The sequence below is a fragment of the Podarcis liolepis genome (assembly GCF_965112155.1).
Source record: "Podarcis liolepis genome assembly, chromosome: 3".
NCBI classification, from domain to species: Eukaryota; Metazoa; Chordata; class Lepidosauria; order Squamata; family Lacertidae; genus Podarcis; species Podarcis liolepis.
The window spans coordinates 19,916,571-19,942,678 of record NC_139557.1 but is presented as its reverse complement, the minus strand read 5'-3'; the positions used below and the strand labels follow the sequence as shown (position 1 = coordinate 19,942,678).

Below are 26,108 nucleotides of genomic sequence, written 5' to 3'. Positions count from 1 at the left end.
AAAAAAAAAAAAAAGCCCTCTTGCACCGGCAGAAACGTTTGTTCTGGTTTCTGCTAGCATGCCAGGTTAGTTCAGTCTGGGCCTATGGTTCTGCTTGTCAAAACAGCCTGACTTCATCCAGCGACTAACCACTGGTTTACACAAATCAGATCCTTTATGTTATTCATCCTAAAGCATATTTTGAGTTTTGGAAGACGGTGACAAGACAGACATCTTTGATAGAGTGAGTGTGTGTGTGTGTGTGTGTGTGTGAATGAGATATTTAACACAAAAATATCCTTGGGCATGTTCTTTCTCAACACTCTTCAGAGCTCTAAATTTTCTAATACCAAACCCCGGTAGAAAGAATGTCAGCTGTAAAAAAAAATTTTTAAGGGTACACAGGAAGAAAAGTGGTACATTGCTTATCATAAAGCGGGGGGGGGGGGAGAGGGAGATTATATCGCAGCTGATCACTACATTAAATTTTATTGATGTGCCTAAAATATGGAGAAGATGGTAAGGACGTTAGAGTTTCTGCTAGTTACTACATATGGTAACGATATTGTGCTTCTACATCCATCAAATGAACAGATGCATCTGACAAAGTAGTCTCCTTGTTAGCATATGTCATGGTGAATTTATTAGTATTGAAGTAGCTGCAGTTGGTATCTGCAGTTTAGACAATACAGACATAGGGCCAATTTATTCCTACTCAGAGCAGATCCAATAAAGTCAGGCTATACTCTTGAGTACAACTGAATTGGCATTCACCCTAATAATGCTCTCCTTCTGCAGTTTAATTATGCTTTTGGTGTCTCCTGCAGGACATAGCCCACAAGTTCGTTACTGTGGGTATGTGCGAACAAGCTGTAGCAGCCTTTCTCAAGTGTAACAGACCCAAGGATGCCGTAGATATCTGTGTAAATCTCAACCAGGTAACAATATAAGCCCAGTAAAGGAGTTGCTGAACTGGAAGGTTGTTTGCACATTAATTTCATTCTAATACCTAATAGTGGTTCATTCTAATATCATTTCCCCCTCAATAGCCAGGATTGCTTTTACATAATAACCTCTAATAATCAACTGATTCGTACTGACCAGCTGCTTACATCCTCCTATGCTCTGTGTCCGAGGGCCAAGCCACAAATTGCATAAGAGACCTGAAATCAGAACTCCCAGCAGCCTTTTAATTTTCCTAAAAGCAGCTGGCAGAGTGGAGAAACACAATTCAGATCAGGACTTACAACAATGGAGATGTTGCGATGGAAGGTGTTTCTACATTCCCTTGTGCCAGTTCCAATTCCCTTATGCACAGACTTCCCATGCTGCTATTATCTGCCTTGGAATCTAGGCTGGTATTTTGGGAATTAACACAGGCGAAAGGATTAGACCAGCCAATGCCTCTACGTAGCTCCATCTTGATTTCAGACATCGTGATATATTGGTATATCCTGATGTTTAGCTGGTGATATACCACAATGTTAAAAACCAGATATTGCCCAGCGCTAGATGTGGCTCTCTGCCCAAAAGTGGTTCCTCACCCTGAAGCATAGAGTCTTTCAAAAACGTCAGCAGTGCAACACCAGTACGGTTTTGCTATTGAGAGTACCAGCAGAAGCTACACTGATTCTGTCCCTGAGTTGTGTCCCAATATTCCACCACAATAGGATTTACCAGTAGCTTCAAAGCCTTAAGGCCTGAACCAATTTTCTCCAGCAGCAGAGCTCTTCTGCTTGAAAAAATGGACCTTTGAGATAGATAGATAGATAGATAGATAGATAGATAGATAGATAGATAGATAGATAATTGTATTTAATTGACTTAATGTTTGTTACCTTTGCTTCTAGTGGAGTAAAGCTGTTGAACTGGCTAAACAACACAATATGAAAGAGATTGGTTCTCTACTAGCTAGATACGCATCTCAATTATTAGAAAAGAACAAGCCCCTTGATGCTGTTGAGTTGTATCGTAAAGCCAACTATTTCTTTGACGCTGCTAAGCTCATGTTCAAGGTACGGTTATTGTGGATGAACTGTCCAATATATGTGTGCATTTTTTTGATAATATGCAATGCTTATGAATTAAGACGATTTACTTTTTGTATTGGAGCTTTTGGTTTAACTTTGCACAACGATGCTGCTTCTGTTTCTGGGAACAAATGTATGCATTTCTAATCATACGCTGTATTTTTTATCCAGTGAAGCCTTTTACCTAGGCTTTGAAGCACACAGGTGTGCATGGCATGTATTTTCTGAACAGCAGCTCCTCACTGTGTGTGTGACTTTAGCCACACACTTCTATAGGTGAGAACTTACAAACACATAATCAGTATACTAAGGCTGCAATATTTTCAGCAATACATCAGTAGCTCAATACATTTAAGTTTCAAGTGAAGATTAATACTTTGGCCTCTTACCGAAGGAAGGCTGCCCAGAACTATCAGCTTGTATCTAAATGTTTGTTACTTTTTTGTTTCAGGTTTTGTTGTTGTTGCTGCTGTTGTAAAAAAATGGAGTTTATTTCCTGTTCATATTTAAAAGGGGGTGGTGTTTTGCATTTGGGGTGAAAACATGGGTTGCTTCCAACCAAGTGTGAGTGTCAGGGTTAGGTAGTTCTTTACCCTATTCCTTCCTATTGAATGCCAGCAGACCCACAACAAGAGAGTGGGATGGGGTATTCAGGGCTGCTGGGTTACTCAAAATTAGCAGCAAGGCACCTTCCAGAATTAAACTTGGACCAAAGCTTATCACTTTGAAAATGAGTAGAATGTGTGCTTTTATTTAAAATGCATCTCTGGGTTATTTGTGGGGCATAGGAATTTGTTCATTCCCCCCCCCCCTAAATATAGTCCGGCCCCCCACAAGGTTTGAGGGACAGTGGACTGGCCCCCTGCTGGAAAACTTTGCTGACCCCTGCCTTAGGCTTTCACTCTCAAACTGTAGACAGAAAACAAAAATAAACTTCATCTTTTTGTTTTTTAATGGTGCATTTCTTTTGAAATTTCTCTTTAAAAGATTGCAGACGAAGAGGCTAAAAAGAGGTCCAAGCCTTTGCGTGTAAAAAAGCTCTACGTGATGTCAGCTTTACTGGTAGAACAATATCACGAACAAATGAAAAACGCGCAGAGGGGAAAAGTCAAGGGGAAAATTTCAGAGGTACGGTGTCTAAATGCCTGATCGCCCACCAAACATGAAAGCAGGCATTTTGAAAAATGTCTCTAGAACAGATGGCAACAAATCGATCTTTTCTCACATTTATTTTTTTTAAAAATTGCTGTTTAGAACAGTATGTAGAGAATAGTTTCACAAAGGTAAAAGATCCAGAAAAGGGTTTAAAGGGTTACAGGCAGGATTGCTGCAGAAACCTCATGCCGTTATTTCCTCTGCTAACAACTCCTGTGTAGAAGATCTCACCAAAAATAATCCCAGCGACACATCTCACTTAGCAAACAGGAGAAAGGGCAACCTTGTGGGTAAAAACAGCTTCTTGACCCCTTTGCTGTCATTTCATTGTGCACAGCGCCTCCTCCGCCTGTTGAACAGGCCCCTCTCACCTATCAGAGTTGGCCCACTGGGGCTCAGAGGGGATTAAAGGATCCATCCACTGGCCAGATCCAGTTTCTCACCTGTGGAATATGGGAAAGCCAATCTCTGCATCAGAGCGCCACATCCAAACAAATGTGTCTAGTTTTAGGATACGCATACCTCATTCTGTGAGTGTGAGTTTGGAGGAGGTAACTTAGTTGTTATTCAAGAGCACTGTGTGCATTGCTGCTATATTCAAAAGACATTGACAATGGTATTGCGTACAGTGTTTGAAATTCACTTTGAAGCAACCGTCTTCACTAGTGAAAACTGAAAATGGGCATTATAAATTGATAGCACAGACAACTATTTTCCCTTCATGCTTTCTTCTCTCTTTGCTTCCAGGCTACTTCAGCATTGGCTGGTCTGCTTGAGGAAGATGTTCTCTCTTCAGACAGTCGCCTGATCGATAACGCTTGGCGAGGAGCTGAGGCCTACCATTTTTTTATACTTGCCCAAAGGCAGCTTTATGAGGGTTATGTAGATACAGCAATGAAGACTGGTAGGATTCCTTGCTGTTATGAACCGCTGGGTAGTTTGTGGGATTTCAAACACTCAGGTTGCAGCTTTTGAATGGATTAGACATGCGTTCCTTAACCAAATATATTCAATTGCCATTATTATTATTATTGTTATTTTATTGAATACAAAAAAAAATCAAATAGGAAAAGAAATACAGAACAAATTTCATACATATACACATAAACATAATTATTTATACAGCAATATTCAGAAAGAAAGGGGGGAGGGGGAAAAGAATAAACAAAGGGGGGAAAAGGAGTAAAAGAAGAAAGAAGGATTTAAAATAGAAATTTAGAAAATAGAAAAGTGTTCGCTATAAACAACAGTTCTAGATCTATGCTTGCATATGGCTATATATTTCCGTCTTGCAAGATATCAACCTTAATTAAAATGTTTTAAAAAGACTTCCACCGTTTACGCCACACGTCTTTTATACTTCAGTCGCCATAACCTCTGTTCTTCACATCCTTCCTATAGGTTTTCCTTAATTTTTCACTTTACATTCTTTATATTTTTCACAAGATTAGTCTAAACACAACCAAATTTTGGTAACTGAGCCCTGGTTTTGTAAATATTCATTTAGACAATCCCACTGTTTCTTGACCATAATTTTAGGTTTTCTCCTTATTAAATCCGTCAATTTGGCTAACTCCAGGTACTCGCAGAGTTTTCCCAACCATTCTCAATTGCCCTTTTATCGTCTGTAAATCAGGAGATAATTCCTTTGCACAGTGGGAAGCCCATTGAAGCCCCTACATGCCTCCCAGGTTCTTTGGCTTGAATATCTGAGCAGATCTGATGAAACCTTGTCACTTTTACAGTTAAGGCACTTGCTCTGGTCTTGCAATTCAATGCCAGTATGAGAGCTCTAGGGATGCAGGTGGCGCTGTGGGTTAAACCGCAGAGCCTAGGACTTGCCAGTCAGAAGGTCGGCGGTTCGAATCCCCGCGACGGTGTGAGCTCCCGTTGCTCAGTCCCTGCTCCTGCCAACCTAGCAGGTCGAAAGCACGTCAAAGTGCAAGTAGATAAATAGGTACCGTTCCAGCGGGAATGTAAACGGCGTTTCCGTGCACTGCTCTGGTTTGCCAGAAGCGGCTTAGTTATGCTGGCCACATGACCCGGAAGCTGTACGCCGGCTCCCTTGGCCAATAAAGTGAGATAAGTCCCGCAACCCCAGAGTCGGCCACGACTGGACCTAATGGTCAGGGGTCCCTTTACCTTTACCTATGAGAGCTCTAATGTTCACAGAAGCTCCCTCCTACTAAAGGATTTTCCTGTTTAACTGGAGGAGCCGATCCATGCATGCAGTTCCATTTTGTTTGCACCAAACCATTCCCATTAGCGCAAAAGGAACTTTCTGTACAAAGAGTGTGGACCAGGGTGAATGAATGACCATAATAGGATTCATGTACTACTACCACTGCCTATTTTAGTGTAGCAAGCAAGTATGCTGAGATCTCGTTCTCTTGTTTGCAGCCCTTCACCTGAGGGATTACGAAGACATCATTCCTGCAGTAGAGATCTATTCCCTGTTGGCTCTTTGCGCATGTGCCAACAGAGCCTTTTCTATCTGCTCAAAAGCTTTTGTTAAACTGGAATCTTTGGAAAACTCTCTCCCAGACCAGAAGCACCAGTATGAAGAGCTTGCCCTGCAGATATTCACAAAACACTTCCCTAAAGATAACAAGAAGTCAGAGTTGGAGGGTCTTCTTGAAGAGTAAGCTTGCTGCTTTTATTCCCATTATGGCTAAAATAGAATACATGTTGTCTCTATGAGCCAAATGTTGCTTAAAGTAGCTACCCTGTATGTTGCAATTCATGTTAAAGTTTTGATAGAGGGTGAAACTCGAACTCACTACCTTTTCATTAGTAGCACCCGGACATGTTGCTATTAATCAGAAATGTGCTAAACCACCTGACAAAATGCAATAGTACAACTGGTTTGGGAATCTCTCTTTTTAGCTTAGTTTGCTTACTATAAAAGTAACAAGGCATGGGCTTCAAGGATGTTCAAATTTGACCGCTGAGCATTGGAGTTGATTCATAAATCACTGGAAATTTCAAGACAATGCTCAGCCCTTTGTGTTGTTCTCACTAATAAGATTTTTCTGACACATTATGACTAAAGCTGCTAATAGTTGCCATATGATTTATGATTTACCAGCTATGCACCAGGATGTAGATGTAGATACAAACTTTCTTTTTCTTTCATTCCCTTATATTTTTTCTGTATCTATTTCCCTTCTGTTTTCTTCTTTTTCATCTTCTTTCATTCTTTATCATTGCTTGCTTAAGATATTTACAATGTTTTACAAATCAAGTACGTTTTATACTGTAATTTTTCTAAATTAAAAAATAAATAGCTGTACACTGGTGCTGTGAACAAACATAGCTTTGAATAGCACTGATCGTATTTTCACTAGCAATAACACTGTTCAATATGAGGGATGCTGTAGACGGTCTTCTTTCCAAAAATAATAATAATTAAATCCCATTTTGTGTTTCTTTTAACAGGGGAGAAGGGAAGCTCCCAACCTGTGTTGCTACAGGAAGGGCCATCACAGAGTATCAGTTTTGGATGTGCAATATTTGCAAGCACTGTGTACAAGCCCAAGAAATCAGCAATTACAACTTCTGCCCTCTCTGCCACAGCTCAGTGGCCTATTAATCATAGGAAAATGTCTGCGCTGTTATCGGTATGCACAACAAGTGCAAATGTATGTGGTGTGAAATGCTTAGAAACCCTGTTGAGATTGTTACGGGGGGGAATAAACAGAGAAACAAAAGCTATCTAATATTTCGCCCATCCTCTGCAGAGTTGAACTATTCCAAATCCTTTCTTTAAAACAGCCTCTGCCTGGGAAAACAGTGGATTTTTAAATTATTATTTTAGTGTAGCTGAATAGTTTCCCAAAAGATTTGTAGGGGGTCAGTGGAGGTGAAGTCTTAAAGGAAAGGATTTTGTGATGGGAACCCGTGTAAAAATTGCATTCATTTTATGACAAGGACAATAACAACAAAAATCTGGCATGACTTTCGCACTTTGGTAAAAATGTCCTAGTCCAATTACATTTCACATAAAATAATTGCACAGATGTCCCTTTCTAAGCACAATACTGAAAAGATTACCAAGATTTAAACATGGGTATCATGTTTATCCAAAGAAGCATACATGGATCAATTATTGCTGTGACCTACACCATGAACTTACGAATGTTTGTTATCTAAACCAGGCGTAGGCAAACTCTGGCCCTTCAGATGTTTGGGACTACAATTCCCATCATCCCTGACCACTGGTCCTGTTAGCTAGGGATGATGGGAATTGTAGTCCCAAACATCTGGAGGGCTGGCGTTTGCCTATGACGGATCTAAACAGTTAAAGAACAATTGGTAGGCTGCGTCCATCTAAAAAAAACTATTCAGTGATCCAGTCTATGCCAAGAGACAACATATGCTACTGCAGCCTTGGCACCGCTTAGTCAAATCATATGCTCTCTCAGCACCTTAAAACTCAGTCAGATATGCCAGGACCACAATTGCTGGAGAGAGGACCTTAGTTCTGTGGAAAAGCTCAGGTTGTACGTGCAACCCTTTGCCGTTGCAAACAGCGTGTGATCTCCCATGCACCCAGGCAGGCTTGCGAGAGCCAATCAGAGAATGCTGCATAGATCCTTCTCCTTGCCAGCCTGTAGTGACCATCCCACCCCTTTCGCCTGACAGGTTATCATTCATCAGACCTCATTGTCTGTTCCTTCCCTACAAACTGACGGCCCCACCCACCCCTGCACCCAACCCGCATGTACATGAAATTGCACCTCAAGTTTCAGCGCTGCTTACAATGAGTCCTGGGGTCCTCCAGCAAGTGTATCTTTGAGTATAGGAATACAATCTCAATTCCTCCCGGACCAATTCCTTCTGCAGCACCAGCAGCGGCAGTTGCAAAGAGCTATGGACAATACAGAAGTGGCAAAAAATGTAGCGAGAAGAAACCACGTACGCCAACCGACTTTATCACTTTAGAGTTCAGTAAAAAACTTATTTACCTGTACATATAATTATCTATATGCAGGTGTAGCTGTTAGTTTTGGCGTTCTGCTTCTGTATGTTTTTTGTATGGAAAAACGTGTATTATTTTGTAACAACGTTTAGCGAACCACTTTCTTTGTGGACAAAAATGGTTATGGATAACGCCAATACGGTTATTTGTTTCTTAAGGAAATAAATTATTATATTTCTTTAATATTCCTGCAGCATGTTGCCTTTTTTGCCAGCATGTGGTCAAGTTTTGTTGTTGTCGTTTAGTCATGTCCGGCTCTTCGTGACCCCATGGACCAGAGCACGCCAGGCACTCCCATCTTCCACTGCCTCCCGCAGTTTGGTCAAACTCATGCTGGTAGCTTCGAAAACACTGTCCAACCATCCTCTGTCATCCCCTTCTCCTTGTGCCCTCCATCTTTCCCAACATCAGGGTCTTTTCCAGGGAGTCTTTTCTTCTCATGAGGTGGCCAAAGTATTGGAGCCTCAGCTTCACGATCTGTCCTTCCAGTGAGCACTCATGGCTGATTTCCTTCAGAATGGATAGGTTTGATCTTCTTGCAGTCCATGGGACTCTCAAGAGTCTCCTCCAGCACCATAATTCAAAAGCATCAATTCTTCGGTGATCAGCCTTCTTTATGGTCCAGCTCTCACTTCCATACATCACTACTGGGAAAACCATAGCTTCAGGCAAAGGTTGTCTCTCCAAACTCCTCTGCAAGTCTCTCTGGCCTCCTCCAAGCACCCTCTCTGGCCTCCTCCTCCACCTTCCAAGCTCCTCCATCTCTTCTGCTCCCAAACACTCTCAATAGCTGCTAGGATTGATGGCTGTTTTATCCTGTGCATGTCTTTTTCGTGCCATTTTCTTATCCCCCCCCCATCCATGCCACCAGTAGTACCCATTTTACTAGTGGGGGTGCCCCTGTGAGTAGCTTCTGCCCACCCAACATTTGAGTGTATTGGGACACTCCTTGCCGGCGTGATTTCTCTGCCAACAGCAAATCTTCCCCGCTGTCAGAGTCAGGCAGGGCTGAGCAAAGGGTGGCGCTGTGGTCTAAACCACTGAGCCTCTTGGGCTTGCCGATCAGAAGGTTAGCAATTTGAATCCCCATAATGGGGTGAGTTCCCATTGCTCTATCCCAGCTCCTGCCAACCTAGCAGTTCGAAAGCACACCAGTGCAAGTAGATAAATAGGTACCGCTGTGGCGGGAAGGTAAATGGCACTTCCGTGTGCTCTGGTTTCCGTCACGGTGTCCCATTGCACCAGAAGCAGTTTAGTCATGGCCCAGAAGGCTGGCTGTGGACAAACGCGGCTCCCTCGGCCTGAAAGCAAGATGAGCGCCGCAACCCCATAGTCACGGATCAGGGATTTGTATTGCTCTACCTCTGTTTGCTGTTTCGCTATCACCATCATCCTCTTTGGTAACATGTTGTAGTTCTGTAATAATGGTGAATTTCTTGACTTTTAAAATGTTATTGGAGAATATTCAAGGACTAAAGGAGGGGAATCGTGCAGAATTCAAGGGTCGGTCACTCTTCCTTGATAGACAATTCCCTGGCCACGCATCATGGCAGTTTGTTTGCTCTTGCTCTTGCCAAGTAATAGCTGAAGCATATTTATGTATCCCTAATTACAGTCCCCACCACCAAAGCTGTACGCATTTGGTTTACAGTCTGTCAGCATTTCCATTATACACACACACACCCCACCTCCCAGAGGTCAATAACTTAAGCCATTAAAAAGCTGCATCAGCAGGAAATGTGATATACAGGCTACCTAAGCCACAATTCCTTTCCCCCCTACTCCATGAAAGAGGGGAAATATTTTTTGCTTTCCGTAATTTATGGCAAAACTCTTCTCATCTGCTATCTTCAAATTGGCCCGCGTCCTGAAATTAAGCTGTCGAAGGCCGTCTGTCAGTAGCTAAACACTCACCCACAATAAATAAGGAGCCAAAATATAACCGTCAGCTTGTTGAACGGGCAGCCATTAATTGCATAGGTTATTCATCCTTTAATAGAAAGAGTTGAATTAAGCTTTAGTTTAAAAGCGCCAATTAAATTCTGAGATAGTAAAGGAGTCATTACTCTTCCTTCCTGGCCTCAGGAAGAGTGAATAGATTTTCTACTTGTTAAACTTGACGGTCTCCACCAAAATAAAACAGGCTCAGAGCCACTAAATCACAAAACCCTATCGTTTGTTGTGCCGACTTTCAGCTCACAGTTGATACACCTATTCCAGGAGGCTTATTAAAGAAACAGAATGGCAAATAATCAGCACTGAATCTTAGCTCTATATACCAAGTGTGTCCAGTTAAACAAGGCTATGGGCATGCATCTGAAATAGCTCACTGTGATGGGGTGAGCTCCCGTTGTTCAGTCCCAGCTCCTGCCAACCTAGCAGTTCGAAAGCATGCCAAAAAGTACAAGTAGATAAATAGGTATCGCTCCGGTGGGAAGGTAAACGGCATTTCCGTGCACTGCTCTGGTTCACCAGAAGCAGCTTAGTCATGCTGGCCACATGACCCGGTAGCTGTACGCCGGCTCCCTCGTCCAATAAAGTGACATGAGCGCCGCGACCCCAGAGTCGGCCACGACTGGACCTAATGGTCAGGGGTCCATTTACCTTTATCTATGGGCATGCATCTGAAATAGGGCAGGGGGTTGGGTCCTGCCAGCAAATTAGATCCTTATCTTTCCCCACTTCTGTGGGCCAAGTTTGGAAGATTTGGAGGGATACTCGCCTGTCAATCACTTGGCATCACTTTTGAGTTCAGGAGACCCATTTTCACCCAGAGTTTGAAATTAGATTGTGCACAGTGCTTTGAAGGCCCGACAATCAGCTTGGCTATTGGGGCTTCAAAGCGCCGCAAGCGGCTCTTCTCAAGCACCGCAAATCAGCAGTCAGAGTTTGCAAAGAGCCACACAGGGCACTTTGCATATATGATGTTGGGTGTAGGTCAGGTGGGCCTTGCAGACCCTATTATGGTCCTTGCCCCCCTACAACAGTTTTATGGTGTATCCCACCTGGTATCAGTACAGATTAAAGTTGCTCTCTTCGTGGAGTGGAGATTAGATGAATAATTTCAGGGGGAAGCTGATGGCGTGGGAGCTACCTCAGAGGCAGAAAAAAAAGAAAATGCTGAAATGGGAAATTCTTCCACATTCCAGATTTTTTTTAGCTTTTCACCTCTAGGGAAGGAGGTAGTGCCTATTTAGAAGTACAGCTCATTAAACTCAGTGTCACATATTTTCAGGCAAGTGGTACAGGTTTGCAGTCTTAAGATTCATTATTGCCTAAGTTTCATTTTTATGATTCTTAATGACTTATTCATGAACTACTCTCCAAGCACCAATTTCAATAAGAGATTGAACATTGTGACCATCAATGCGTATGCACATGTTTGATCCATTTTGTTTTAGTTAGCTGAACTGTAAATTGAGAGATAAACAATATTTTGTGGTAACACAGCTATATTTAAGGCAAACGTTTTTGAGAAAGTGGAACAGTCCTTGCCTAGGGATGGCCCAATAAATGTCTGGGCATTAGGAAGAATATCTGAAGAGCAGCCCCACCATGGAGATATATATAAAACCATAAATCGCATCCAACGGACCATTTGCTGCTTGCAATGGCATTCAAAATCTGCTGCCAAGTCAGCTACCTCATCCTGCCTTATGAGAGTGTCACTTTTAGCCTTTCCCGCAACCCCCAGCCAGTGACTAAAAATGTTGGAAGGACTCATAACTGAATTATAAAGCCTGCTACAGGCTTTGCCTGCATACACACCACATATTTAAAACATGTTTGAAGCACCACCCAAAAAAGAATCCAGTAACTTGTCAGGGGTGCTGGGAATTCTAGCTCTGCGAAGAATAAACTAAAATTTCCAGGATTCTGTGGTTGGGGAGTGCTTTAAATGGATGCTTTGTTATGCAATCTTTGTGGGTATAAACATCCTAATTTCAATCCCTTCCCCCCCCCCCCGGTGATTTAATATTCTTACTATTAATGAACAGTCATATCTTAGAACCCGTCTTATTGTTTAATCAGGAGAGTCGTCATGTATTAAATAATCCATTTCTATTGGTGTCTTGGCAGACAACTACAGTGGTACCTAAGGTTAAGTACTTAATTTGTTCTGGAGGTCCGTTCTTAACCTGAAACTGTTCTTAACCTGAAGCACCACTTTAGCTAATGGGGTCTCCTGCTGCTGCTGCTGCTGGCATGCCGCCAGAGCCCGATTTCTGTTCTTATCCTGAAGCAAAGTTCTTAACCTGAAGCACTATTTCTGGGTTAGCGGAGTGTGTAACCTGAAGCGTATGTAACCTGAAGCATATGTAACCTGAGGTACCACTGTATTTGCAATTTTGCTCCATTGGTTTTTCATCTTGCCTTCGTCCCGAAGTCTTCCAGTTTTGTGCATATTTCTGAAGTAAACCAAGATTAAAATTCCCAACGGATGCCCAGGCTGAAGCCTATGCTTTAAACTTTCCCTCACCTTGCCACAAGGACACCTCCTTGCGTTCCAACTTTCATGCCGTCACCTTTTGACTGCTCCTTTTATTTTATTTAAAAAAAAACTTTCATAGGTGTCTCCATGCATTCGGCTCACATCTCTGCAGAGACTCCTCATATCACCTCTGCAGTATCACCGGCTGAATGAATACTGTACGCTAGACAACTGTCAATGCAGCAGAGCTGAAACCTCCTTTTTGTGCGCACTCCCTGAACGCCCTTCTCATTAGGTTTCTTCTGCACTCCCATCTCCAGGGTTCTGTTAGCCTGTGCATGCCCTGGTTATCTCCCACTTGGACTACTGCAATGCGTTCTATGTGGGGCTGCCTTTGAAGGTGACTCGGAAACTACAACTAATCCAGAATGTGGCTACCAGATTGGTGACTGGGAGCAGCAGTTGGGACCATATAACACCAGTCCTGAAAGACCTAAGTTGACTCCCTGTATGTTTCTGAACACAATTCAAAGTGTTGGTGCTGAACTTGAAAGCCCTAAGGCAGCCCTGTTTAGGGAAGCTTTTAATGTTTAATAGCTTATTGTATTTTAATGTTCTGTTGGAAGCCGCCCAGAGTGGCTGGGGAAACCCAGCCAGATGGGTGGGGTATATAATAATAATAATAATAATAATAATAATAATAATAATAATAATAATAAACAGCCTCGGCCCAGAGTACCTGAAGGAGCATCTCCACTCCCATCATTCAGCCCGGACACTGAGGTCCAGCGCATAGCTGTCAACGTTTTCCTTTTTTTAAGGGAAATTCCCTTATTCCGAATAGGATTCCTCACAAGAAAAGGGAAAAGTTGACAGCTATGGTCCAGCGCCGAGGGCCTTCTGGCGGTTCCCTCACTGCGAGAAGTGAGGTTGCAGGGAAACAGGCAGAGGGCCTTCTTGGTAGTGGCGCCCGCCCTGTGGAACGCCCTCCCGTCAGATGTTAAGGAAATAAACAACTGGGGAAAACGGGTGGCTCGATTCCTGCTTGACCTTTGAAAAACAACTTAGGCTTTTGGAAAGACTGGGTCATACAGTTGCACAAGATGTTTGTGGAAACAAGGTACTAGGCACAGTACACATTTACATGTAATTTGGCTGCCAAAGTTTCAGAGGTCTTGCCAAATGGTAACCAAGCTTCAAATTATTATTGTTGTTGTTGTTGTTGTTGTTGTTGTTGTTGTTGTTGTTGTATTTATACCCTGCCCATCTGGCTGGGTTTCTCCTGCCACTCTGGGCAGCTCACAGCATTTATCAGAACATACTAAAACATCAAACATTGAAAACCTCCCGATACAGGGCTGCCTTCAGATGTTTTCTATAAGCTGGATAGTTGTTTATTTTCTTGACATCTAAAGTGGGGGTTCCACAGGGAGGGCACCACTACCAAGACGGCCTTCTGCCTGGTTCTCTGTAACCTCGCTTCTCACAGTAATAATAAAAATATTTTTTATACATTCATTTATATATAAATGTATAAATGAACGAAATTGGGCAAGTTTAAATTGGACCTCAGTCAGAATCCATTTCCTCAGGAACAGAAGTAATTGCAGATTATAACCTCTATGGAAATCAATTATTGAATAAGGAAAACAGCATAAAGAGTAAATTGCCTCCATAAAAGTGTGTGTGTGTGTGTGTGTGTGTGTGTGTGAAAACAGATAACTGGCACTGCATTGCAGGCAAAGACTGCAAGCACCATAACACACATCAATCCCTAATGCTTCAGCGAAAGAAATCCTGTTAAAAAGAATGAACAGTGCTACAGTCATTCATCATTGGCTGCAAAATGCTGTTGCTGAACCACTTAACCCGCAGATTCAACCTGCTGTAGCAACTGCAATGTAACTGGGTGTCTGCAAGTAATGTATATTTGATTGCATAACTCATCTTCATTGGAAATGATGGTTGAGAAAGCAGTTAAGAGAAGTATTTCCAAACGGAAAAATAAATAAATGACAGCTTCATGATCATTCCTGGCCGGGAGGCGTTTAAAAAGATTAGGAAGAAATTGGTATTCTTAGAATCCGTGAGGGCTCAATCCAATATAGCAAGTCAGGATCTATTTGTGTCAAGAAAGCCAGTGCCTTCTAAACATATCAGTGCAGCTGGGATAGAAGGGAAACGGCCGGCAGCTGAATATTCGCTATAAAATGTGAATCTCTCCTGTGAGCAAGTAACTGGAGCATTAGCAGAGCTCAATTCAAGCCAGACCAAAACAAGGATAATATGTTTCCAGTGACAGAGTGTGGATCTTCAGCACCTGACACCACAATGATTCATAGTCCATTTGAACATGCGCCAGGTACGTTCCCTTGAGAACGCGAGGAAGCCCATTTGCGTGTAAGAATCTTGTTCTCCCAACGAAATATTTAAATTGGTGGTTTTTAAGGATGTGGGTGGCGCTGGGCTTGCCTAGGACTTGCCAATCAGAAGGTCGGTGGTTTGAATCCCCGCAATGGGGTGAGCTCCCGTTGCTCGGTCCCTGCTCCTGCCAACCTAGCAGTTCGAAAGCACGTCAAAGTGCAAGTAGATAAATAGGTACCGCTCTGGCGGGAAGGTAAACAGCGTTTCCGTGCGCTGCTCTGGTTCACCAGAAGTGGCTTAGTCATGCTGGCCACATGACCTGGAAGCTGTACGCTGGCTCCCTCAGCCAATAAAGTGAGATGAGTGCTGCAACCCCAGAGTCGGCCACGACTGGACCTAATGGTCAGGGGTCCCTTTACCTTTACCTTTAAGCAGAGCTTGGGTGGCCACCTGTCAGCTGTGATTCCTGCATTGCAGGGGGTTGGACTAGATGATCCTTGGCGTCCCCCGTCCAACTCTACAACTCTGTGAGAAGAGTCCTGCTGGATCAGACCCAAGGCCTCTCTGGTCCAGCATCCTTACAATGGCCAACCAATTCACTATCACCAACAACGATCATCTAGAATTTTGTAGTATGGATGGGCTTCCAAACTGACTTGAACCCCAGTATGACTCTGTTCAGAAAGCTAGGGCCACAGTTCTTCACATACCCTTGCCTGGGAGCAAGTCCTGCTAGCTTGGTGGGCTTATGTCAGGAACCGTGCTGAGGAAGGCTACACTGAAGAAGAATGGTAGGAGCCTCCCCCTCCTCCTATACTGTCTTGAGGAGGACAGTATAGATTTGAAACAGTGGTTTGCAGAGGGGCACAGTTCAGAAGGCAGAAGTTGGGAAATACTGGATGGGGAACAGCTAGAAGAAGAAACACTGGAACAAAGATGGTTAACAGATTCACTGTCTCTGGACAGCATTCCTCTGCTCTCCCCAAGGTCAAGAAAGGCTCAGAATGTGTCAGAACAGAAAGCACAGAGGGTTTCAATATGTAGGAGTGACGTAGATTAATAGGGACGGAAGGTGGTGTAATCCAAGAGAGGTGTTCTTTAATCATCGCTGTGATTATTAAAGTTTCTAACTGGTAAGAAGGCTCCTTTTCCTTTGTTCTGCTTATCAACTGCCACGGGGGAGGAAGTCGATTCCCTGAATCCTGACAGCTCACCTCTGCCTGAACCTGCATAAAATTGCTGTGCAAGTCAAGCTGATATCTATTGCAGTTCAGAGAACCCAACGAGTATGTGGGCCTCCTTCACCTGCAGCTCTTTCCCTCTTGGTTTTAATTGTGGTAGCAATCAGGACTGCTATCGCCACCCAGCATCCTCGGGGAACTGTTGCGATGGCCCCAGCAGAGCCCACCACAGCCTCCTCTCCTAGCTCCCCCGCCTGCTTTTTTCTGGTCTGGCACTCTGAGCGATGACAAGAGAGTGGATCGAGTCACCCTCAGGGGTGCCAAGTTGCATAAAATATTGGGGCGGCCCTTGTAGGCCCCGCCCCACGAAATCGATCACATGCACACTATTTGAATGGCAATGCCCATCAACTTTGGGGGGGCCCAACCCCCTTAAATATTTTATTGGTGGGCCGAAGGGACCTTGGCCTCTAGGAAATGATCACCATTTTAATTTCTCAGGCATTATGGATCATTTAGGTAAAGGTAAAGGTACCCCTGCCCGTACGGGCCAGTCGTGACCGACTCTAGGGTTGTGCGCTCATCTCACTTAAGAGGCTGGGAGCCGGCGCTGTCCGAAGACACTTCCGGGTCACGTGGCCAGCGTGACGAAGCTGCACTGGTGAGCCAGCACCAGCACCGCACACGGAAACGCCGTTTAGCTTCCCGCTATAAAGCGGTCCCTATTTATCTACTTGCACTTAGGGGTGCTTTTGAACTGCTAGGTGGGCAGAAGCTGGGACCGAACGACGGGAGCTCACCCCGCCGTGGGGATTCGAACCGCCGACCTTACGATCGGCAAGTCCTAGGCACTGAGGTTTACCCACAGCGCCACCCGTGTCCCTATGGATCATTTAAAGGGCAGCTTAGCCCGGAGGTTCCTCACTACCAAATAAGCCCTCCAGGGCCCACTGATGGAGGAGGGAGGCTACCAGAAGCTACTCTTCCCAGCTCTCATTCAGATCACCTGTGCAGCTCTAATGGCAGTTCTAAGCAAGCTCTGCCCTCCATTGAAATAGAGAAAGCAGCCTATTTGCATTTAGAGTTGTGTGTGCACAGGATGCTCATATATGTAGCTCTGGATCAAGTCGATGCTTTCAGTAGTTCTACTGCTTTTTTTTTTAAGGCGTTCAGCAGTCCTTTCCCAAGTACATAACTTTGATATATACTTCCAGTAAGCACTGAGGGTTTTACTGGTGTCTTTAGAGAAAGTAGAATTACAACAAGGCAGAGAGGGAGAATATATATTTATATGGAGTGTCCTTCAGATTCTCTTCTCTCTTTTCAAAATCTCCAATAAATCTTCCTTCTGGAATAGCCAGTCCTTTCCCTGGTTCTCTTTCCTCTTATGAAGCGATTGTACAGAAGTTTACCAGATTAAAATTCTGTCCGTTAATTAATGCGATCGATGAGCAGAACAATCACAATCTACTAAAAGCATTCTGGTAAACAATAAAATAACCGCAGTGTTGATTCACAAACACGAATCACACATCTCCGCACACGTTCATTCTCAAAAGTGGTTATAATAATAATTTTACACTTTTCACAAGCTTGCCATGACAAGTACTGTGTCCAGTTCTGGGCACCACAATTCAAGAAGGACACTGACAAACTGGAACGTGTCCAAAGGAGGGCAATCAAAATGGTCAAAGGCCTGGAAACGATGCCTTATGAGGAACGGTTAAGGGAGCTGGGCATGTTTAGCCTGGAGAAGAGGAGGTTAAGGGGTGATATGATAGCCATGTTCGAATATATAAAAGGATGTCATATAGAGGAGGGAGAAAGGTTGTTTTCTGCTGCTCCAGAGAAGCGGACACGGAGCAATGGATCCAAACTACAAGAAAGAAGATTCCACCTAAACATTAGGAAGAACTTCCTGACAGTAAGAGCTGTTTGACAGTGGAATTTGCTGCCAAGGAGTGTGGTGGAGTCTCCTTCTTTGGAGGTCTTTAAGCAGAGGCTTGACAACCATATGTCAGGAGTGCTCTGATGGTGTTTCCTGCTTGGCAGGGGGTTGGACTCGATGGCCCTTGTGGTCTCTTCCAACTCTATGATTCTATGATTCTAAGTATTCCACAACCCTCATGCCATCATGAGAAATCCAAGGGTTTCCTGCCCCCTTAGTAACTGTTACCTCACTTTGCCTAATGGTTGAGCTAGCCGTGGGGAGAAGACCCCATCACTTGGGCAGAAGGGGGGACAAGGGTTTGTGGTTGTCCCCCATGACCAACATTTGTGGTCGACGATTTCATCTTTGCTTGCAGAACCCATCACAGCAAATGCCAACATGACTTTCTAGTTCTTTGCTTAATTTTCATCAGCTTGTCTTACAGAAAATGACTGTTCTTTGTCGTGATCAGTTTAATCACATGTATAGAAATCATTTTAGTTTGCGGTGTGGATGTGACCCATTTCCAATACAGTTTGGCTACAATAAAATCTCTGAGATCATCATATTGAGCTTTTTCATTGCTCAAATGCATGCGCCTGCAATATTCCTTTTACTGAAACAATCCTTTTGTAGGAATATCTCTAAAGGGTGCATGGAATGCATGCACTTGGTTTTGTTTTTATGGGGTATTACTCCAGTACTGAAAAATGGTCTCCTTTTTATGGTCTGGTGAAAGCTGATCAATGCACACTTTCCAAATTATTATTGGAGTTTTATAATGAATAACTTGGCCAATTTGTAAACTTTGATTTTCTCTCTCTGTTGAGTTATAATCCTCTAACAGAGAGAAATGCTTGCAAAAATCAGCAATGTACCTAGAGTGAAAGGAACCTCCTCATACGTCCGAGAGACTGTAGCTTTTGATACAGCATTAAACCTACAATGTGTTTTTAATATTTTGAGCAGTGAAATGTGGCTTATACATTGTCTGCTTCTTCTAGTGTAACTCTACAAATTGTTTCCCTGCACCAGAAACAAATGTGAGTTAAATCTGGTTACAATTTATTGAGGATGTGTAGAAGCATCCTATTTTAAATTATTATTATTATTATTATTATTATTATTATTATTATTATTATTATTATTATTAACAATTGTATACCATCCTTCAGCCGAAGATAAGAAGGTGACTCACTACATAAAAATACAAAATGAGAACACAAGAACACATAATGAAACTAAAGCAAGAATAAAAACAAATCAATAACCCCTTCCCACAAATACATTTGAAAGGTCACAGAATGTTAACCAGCCAAAGGCCTGGTTGAAGAGAACTGTTTTTGCAGACGACTGCAGTGCCTGGAAACAGAGGCGGAGGTAGGGGGCAGTGAGGGCAGGCCACCCGGGGTGTCACCACTGAGGGGGGTGACAAAATGCCAGGCGGCACTCACCGTGGGGCCTGGGAGTGATGCAGCGGCTTGGGCACCCAAAGGCTCCGCACTGCCCCAAATGATTCGCCCACTGCCTCCCCCTCAGCTGGAGGGTGGCTGAGTGGGAGGAGCCAGGGAGACTCCTTGGAGGCCCCATGGAGCGTCCTGTCTCAGTTCGCCCCACCCCGCAGGCCGCTGGCCCCACCCCTGGGCGCAGGGCACACGCGCCGCCCCAGGCGCCCAATTGGCTTGCTCCACCGCTGCCTGGAAACAGGCCGTCAAGCCGTGTATCCGTGTTGTTGTTATTTAGTCGTTTACTTGTGTCCGACTCTTCGTGACCCCATGGACCAGAGCACACCAGGCACTCCTGTCTTCCACTGCCTCCCGCAGTTTGGTCAAACTCATGCTGGTAGCTTCAAGAACACTGTCCAACCATCTCGTCCTCTGTCTTCCCCTTCTCCTTGTGCCCTCCATCTTTCCCAGCATCAGGGTCTTTTCCAGGGAGTCTTCTCTTCTCATGAGGTGGCCAAAGTTTTGGAGCCTCAGCTTCAGGATCTGTCCTTCCAGTGAGCACTCAGGGCTGATTTCCTTAAGAATGGATACATTTGATCTTCTTGCAGTCCATGGGACTCTCAAGAGTATCCACAGCAGTGACCAAAGAAGAAATGCCATGGTGCATCTGCAGCTGTACAGCCACAAACCTTCATCTGCCCGAGCTGCAACAAAACTTGTCTCTCCCACATCGGTTTCTACAGTCACAACAGGCGCTGCAAGCTTCCAACACATGGGTAGGCAAACTAAGGCCTGGGGGCCGGATGCAGCCCAATCGCCTTCTTAAACCGGCCCACGGACGGTCCGGGAATCAGCGTGTTTTTGTATGAGTAGAATGTGTGCTTTAATTTAAAATGCATCTCTCTGGGTTATTTGTGGGGCCTGCCTGGTGTTTTTACATGAGTAGAATGTGTGCTTCTATTTAAAATGCACTTCTGGGTTATTTGTGGGGCATAGGAATTCGTTTGTTACCCCTCCCCCAAAAAAATATAGTCCGGCCCCCCACAAGGTCTGAGGGAGAGTGGACCGGCCCCCATCTGAAAAAGTTTGCTGATCCCTGTTCCAACAGCTTGACCTCACCCCCAAAGGCATACTCCTCCATCATCTCCCAAGACAGACAGGTGCCAACCAACTATATTAGCAGACCATTCATACTGAAGATAATAGAATTCTTCCTGTTTCTGTCACATTCACTCTCTCTGTCTCTCCATGTGTGTGTGTGTGTGTGTGTAATTGTCAGAGCTGCTTCCAGATCCTAGCTCACAGAGGATCACGCTAGCCAGCGATCATTAAGTAAAAGTCTTTATTGAGTTACAGTTTCCATTCTCAAGCTGCTGCGTGCAACTCTACGTCTAGTGGCTAGATCGGCGAAGCTCCGTCTGAGTCTCCGCCCCTTGTGCACCAACTTAATATCCTAGCCCTGCTCCACCTTTTCCGCCTGACTGTTCTCCTCTGGGTCCCTCTACCCCCCGGGGTCTCTTCCTTCCTGGATTCTTCTGACGCCGACCCCCCGGACCCTCCTGTCTCCTTGCGCCGGGCTTTAGGACCTGGCTCTCTTTCAGGGCTGCCTACTGCGTCACTTTCCTGTGCATTTGAACTTGGCGCGCGCGCCCAACTTTCCACTTTCCGTCTGACCGTTTCCTCGCTCCCCGATGGAGGTGTGGCCACTCCTGACTCATGCCCTCCCTCCTGTTGTGAGCTGCCAGCGCTTGCCCCCTGGCTCCCTTCCTCTTCCCTGCTCTCTGGCGGTGACGCTGGTCCCGATTTCCAACTGCTCTCCTCTGAGTCCCCTCTGGCTCTATCTTCCTGGGGTGCCCCCCTAGACTCCCCCCTTGCCCTGGCCACTGGTGCTCCTTTCTGTGAATCTTCTGATTCACTGGAAAGACTCGGAGATCTCGGGTCGTAGTCATCACTCATCTTTTCTTCTGCCTCCTCCCCTTCGCTCTCTGTTTCCTCCCTTGCCCTTGCCTCTGCTCCTGAACCCCTGACAGTAATGATTTTTAAAATTATTGATGACGTTGAAAATGAAACCTGAAAGAAAATGGGAAAGAAGTGTGGGAAATCATGGCAGCTTGGAAGGGAGATGTTTAGGCTGTTCCCTATCTTGCCACATTGGTAGGTCTTCTTATTTCAATAAAACTCCCATGCTAGTTCTGCCCAGTGTCTGTGTCTCAGCTTCACTGGAGGGCAATATCAGAACCTGGAGGGCATGTTACCTGGGGTTGCGGGGGGAAGGCACTGTCTGGGATCTACCTCAAGCTGCTGCCCAATAAATGGACTATATGAAGAACATGACGTTTTAATTGATGTGTGGATTCCTAGAGCTCTCCAGGCAATCTGTTGTTCCATGCAGTTGTGCAACCCCTCTCGCTCTGAGTTATAATTCCAACCGAGCTTTTTTTGCGGCCACAGAGTTTTGTTTAGCTGTTGCTGATTCAGTATATAAATTATGTAACTGAATCAATGGCTCCCATTACTTGTAAAGCATCGATTCCTCCTTCCCCGGCACCCCACCCCTCCTCCCTCAGATAATTTGAAGGGAAGGAATTCCTCACAGGAGCAGGTGAGAAATGAAGCCGAGCGAAAATTATGCTGCCCTCAGCTTCTCGCATGCCACACTTCAATAACACATTGTCTACGTTCACGGAGATGTTGAAAAGGCATCAGCATGGGGCAAGCAATCACTTTGCTCTGTCAGGAAGTTCTGATTTGGGAAGAACTCCCAAATTGACCCCACTTTTGTCAAGCCCTGTCAAATGCTCCGCCATCACAGAGGTTGTGTAAGAGAACGTCCTGAGGAGGAATGGTGGGAGCCTCCCCCTCCCCCTGCTCCGGATCCTGAATCTTCCCAGGAGCAGGAGGACAGTATAGATTTGGAACAGTGGTTCGCAGAGGGGCATAATTCAGAAGGCGGGAGCTGGGAAATACTGGATGGGAAACAGCTAGAAACAATGGGAGAGAAAGGATTAACAGTGTCACAGTCTCTGGATAGCACCCACCCCCCTTCTCCAAAGTCATGGAGAGCTCAGAAATTGGCAGAACAGAAAGCACAGATGGTACAAGCTCAGATTACAAGACGTAGAAGTGATGTAGATTAATAAGGACATAAGGGGGTGTGATCCTTAACTGGGAGCACCGCCATTTCTAGCAGATGAGTTCTTTGTTCTCTTGCTGTGATTATTAACGTCTCCAACTAGTAAGATGGCTCCTTTTCCTTTGTTCTGCTTATCTACTGCCACAGTGGGGAGGAAGCCAATTCCCTGAAGCCTGACAGGTTGAGTCGGTGGCAATAGAAGACAGGACCCTCTTTTGCAACCATGGCTAAGGGCAACGGTTGGCGGTAATGCTCTGTTGCTCCAATCCTCTGATACTGGCACAGATCTTCTGTGCCAGTTTGATTAGACAGCTACTTATAAAGGAGCTTTGTTGTAGACAGGGGTGCCAACTTGAATAAAATATTGGGGGGAGCCGAGGTAAGCCCCACCCTGCATAATCGATCACATGACACGGTGCACACACATAATTTGAATGGCAATGCCCATCAACTTTGGGTGGCCCGGCTCCCTCAAATATTTTATGGGGGGGGGGCGAAGACCCTTTTGAGTTGGCCCCCGTGGTCGTGGATCACTTGCACATGAGCAGCTGACATAACCCAGTTTTTCACCAGTAAAGAACTAAAAAAAATAGGACTCCGCTATACAGCTGCAAATCAAGTGTTTTTAAGTGTGTCAAAAGTGTTTAAATGCAATATACAACATGACACTAGATGGCGATGGTGAGCCTTATGGGAAATTCAATGCATTTTTTAAAACACTATTTTTTAAAAGCATTTTCAGAACGTTTTTAATATGTGTGGACACGGGTGGCGCTGTGGTCTAAACCACTGAGCCTAGGGCTTGCCGATCAGAAGGTCAGCAGTTCAAATCCCCGCGACGGGGTGAGCTCCTGTTGCTTGGTCCCTGCGCCTGCCAACCTAGCTGTTCAAAAGCACACCAGTGCAAGTAGATAAATAGGTAAACGGCATTTCCGTGAGTTGCTCTTGTTCGTCGGAAGCAGCTTAGTCATGCTGCCCACATGACCTGGAAGCTGTACGCCGGCTCCCTCGGCCAATAAAGCGAGATGAGCGCCACAACCCCAGAGTCATTCGCGACTGGACTTAACAGTTCCTTTACCTTTTAGATCCCACCCAAGTTGTTTGTCCTCATAGGTTTGGGTGCTGGTCTTGACAGCCTTCCAGATTGCCTCCTGTTTGCCACCTCCATTTTTAGAGCTCTGACACTGGAGGCAGTGGCATAGGAAGGGGGGGGAACGGCGGGGCAGCCCAGTGTTCCATCCCTGGGGGGGTTGACCGCCGCGGGTGGCACCCCCATTGGGACGTTCACACAGGTGACATGCCAGCCCCCCCACCCGCTCCAGGTGCCAAAGCCCCTAGCTCCGCCACTGACTGGAGGGACCACAGAGAAACCATTGAATGTCAGGTCTCCTTTTCAAAGGGTGAACATCTATCTCTCTACTCTCAGAAAGAGAGATCTGAATACAGTGGTACTTTGGGTTAAGAACTTAATTTGTTCCGGAGGTCTGTTCTTAACCTGAAACTGTTCTTAACCTGAAGCACCACTTTAGCGGGGCCTCCTGCCGCCGCTGCACCACCAGAGCATGATTTCTGTTCTCATCCTGAAGCAAAGTTCTTAACCTGAGGTACTATTTCTGGGTTAGCGGAGTCTGTAACCTGAAGCGTCTGTAACCTGAAGCGTCTGTAACCCGAGGTGCCACTGTAATCCTTAGACACCTCAGTCTCTTCCCCAGGGACCATAGGATTGCAGCCTCAGGTCACATTTAAGCTATATGTTCAAAGCACCCTTACGCTGCTTTTAACAGTTACAGCTTTCCCCAAAGAATCCCAGGAACTATAGTTTGTTAATGGTGCTGGGAATTGCAGCTCTGTAAGGGGGTCTCAAAACAACTCTCTGTACCCTTAAATAACTACACTTTACAAGATTCTTTAGAGGAAAGTTTTAATTTGTTTTTGTTGTGATTAAGATTTGTATACAGGTACCTCGGGTTAAGTACTTAATTCGTTCTGGAGGTCCGTTCTTAACCTGAAACTGTTCTTAACCTGAAGCACCACTTTAGCTAATAGGGCCTCCTGCTGCCACCGCACCACCGGAGCCCAATTTCTGTTCTTATCCTGAAGCAAAGTTCTTAACCTGAAGCACTATTCCTGGGTTAGTGGAGTGTGTAACCTGAAGTGTATGTAACCCGAGGTACCACTGTACAGCCCTTCGTCATAAGATCTCAGGGGAGTTCACAGTGTAAGAGTGTTTTAAATGTATGGTACGGCTGTGACCTTAGTGGTTTCCCCATCTATTGTTGAAGTTTTGCCTCAGCTTTTTTCCTTTTATTGATTTCTCCTTTGATTTTAAGGTTCTCGTTTCAATTTTTTTTTACTTTCTTTGGTTTCGTTCTGTTGCGCAAATTGTTTCACAGGTCCTCGTTGGGGCTGGAAAAGGCCATATAAAAAGTTTTTCGTAAATAAATATATTACAAAATACCGTTCACTGAACGAGAGACTCCACGGGCTCTGTTGCCACCTGTCCTTTCCAAGTTCCCTCGACCTCGATGTTTTTGCATGACACAGAAGGAAAGACTCTTACATAACCTGCAAGTCATCTTGGGGCTCTGGGAGAAGCAGGGCAAAGAAACACAAATGAATAATGGAGTGCCTTTCTATTCTGGTGGCATATTATGTGCCTGGCTCAGAAACATTTGCATAGAATGTTCTGGTGGGCGGCTGTTGTTTTTCTAAAAAGTACTTTCTGGGGTGACCAGATGCAAAGGAGGGGGGGCTCCTGCACCTTTAATAGTAGTGTGACAGAGGGAATTGTCTGCTACATCTGATGAAATGTCTTGTTCTACACAACTAACAAAGGTGCAGGAGCACCCGCTCAGCTTTTGCAACTGGCTACCCTAGAAGACATGAGTTAAACCACAGAGCCTAGGGCTTGCCGATCAGAAGGTCGGTGATTCGAACCCCCGCGACGGGGTGAGCTCTCATTGCTCGGTCCCTGCTCCTGCCAACCTAGCAGTTCGAAAGCACGTCAAAGTGCAAGCAGATACAGTGGTACCCCGCAAGACGAATGCCTCGCAAGACGGAAAACCCGCAAAACGAAAGGGTTTTCTGTTTTGGAGGCACTTCGCAAGACGAATTTCCCTATGGGCTTGCATCGCAAGACGAAAGCCCATAGGGAAATGCTGGCGGTCGGGAGCAAAGACTTTCGCCCACAGCCGGCCTTCAGAAGAGGACCTCTTCTGAAGGCCGGCGGGGGGCAAAAGTCTTTGCTCCCCCCCCGCCTGCCTTCCCCCCGCCTGCCCCGGGCGATCTTAAAATGCTGGCGGGCGGGAGCGAAGCGTTCGCTGCCGACCCCCAGCATTTTTAAATCTCCAAGGGACAGCAGAGAAATCTCTGTCCCGGGGAGATTTTAAAATGCTGGGGGTCAGGAGCGAAGCGTTCGCTGCCGACCCCCAGCATTTTAAAATCTCCCCGTGTCCCGGGGAGGTTTTAAAATGCTGGG

At 45.1% G+C, this 26,108-nt stretch overlaps 1 protein-coding gene across 2 annotated transcripts in view; it reads left to right on the top strand.

The window, feature by feature from the left end:
• The window catches only part of WDR35 (WD repeat domain 35), a 48,540-nt gene extending 41,686 nt beyond the window's left edge, over nt 1–6,854 (top strand). For both annotated transcript variants that reach the window (XM_083495492.1, XM_083495493.1), the window contains 6 exons: nt 807–917; nt 1,830–1,994; nt 2,997–3,137; nt 3,912–4,068; nt 5,565–5,805; nt 6,603–6,854. In XM_083495492.1, coding sequence (XP_083351618.1) covers nt 807–917; nt 1,830–1,994; nt 2,997–3,137; nt 3,912–4,068; nt 5,565–5,805; nt 6,603–6,756 — 969 coding nt within the window. In that variant the 3' untranslated portion in view covers nt 6,757–6,854. The remainder of the gene's footprint in view (nt 1–806; nt 918–1,829; nt 1,995–2,996; nt 3,138–3,911; nt 4,069–5,564; nt 5,806–6,602) is intronic.
• The last annotated feature ends 19,254 nt before the right edge of the window (nt 6,855–26,108 follow it).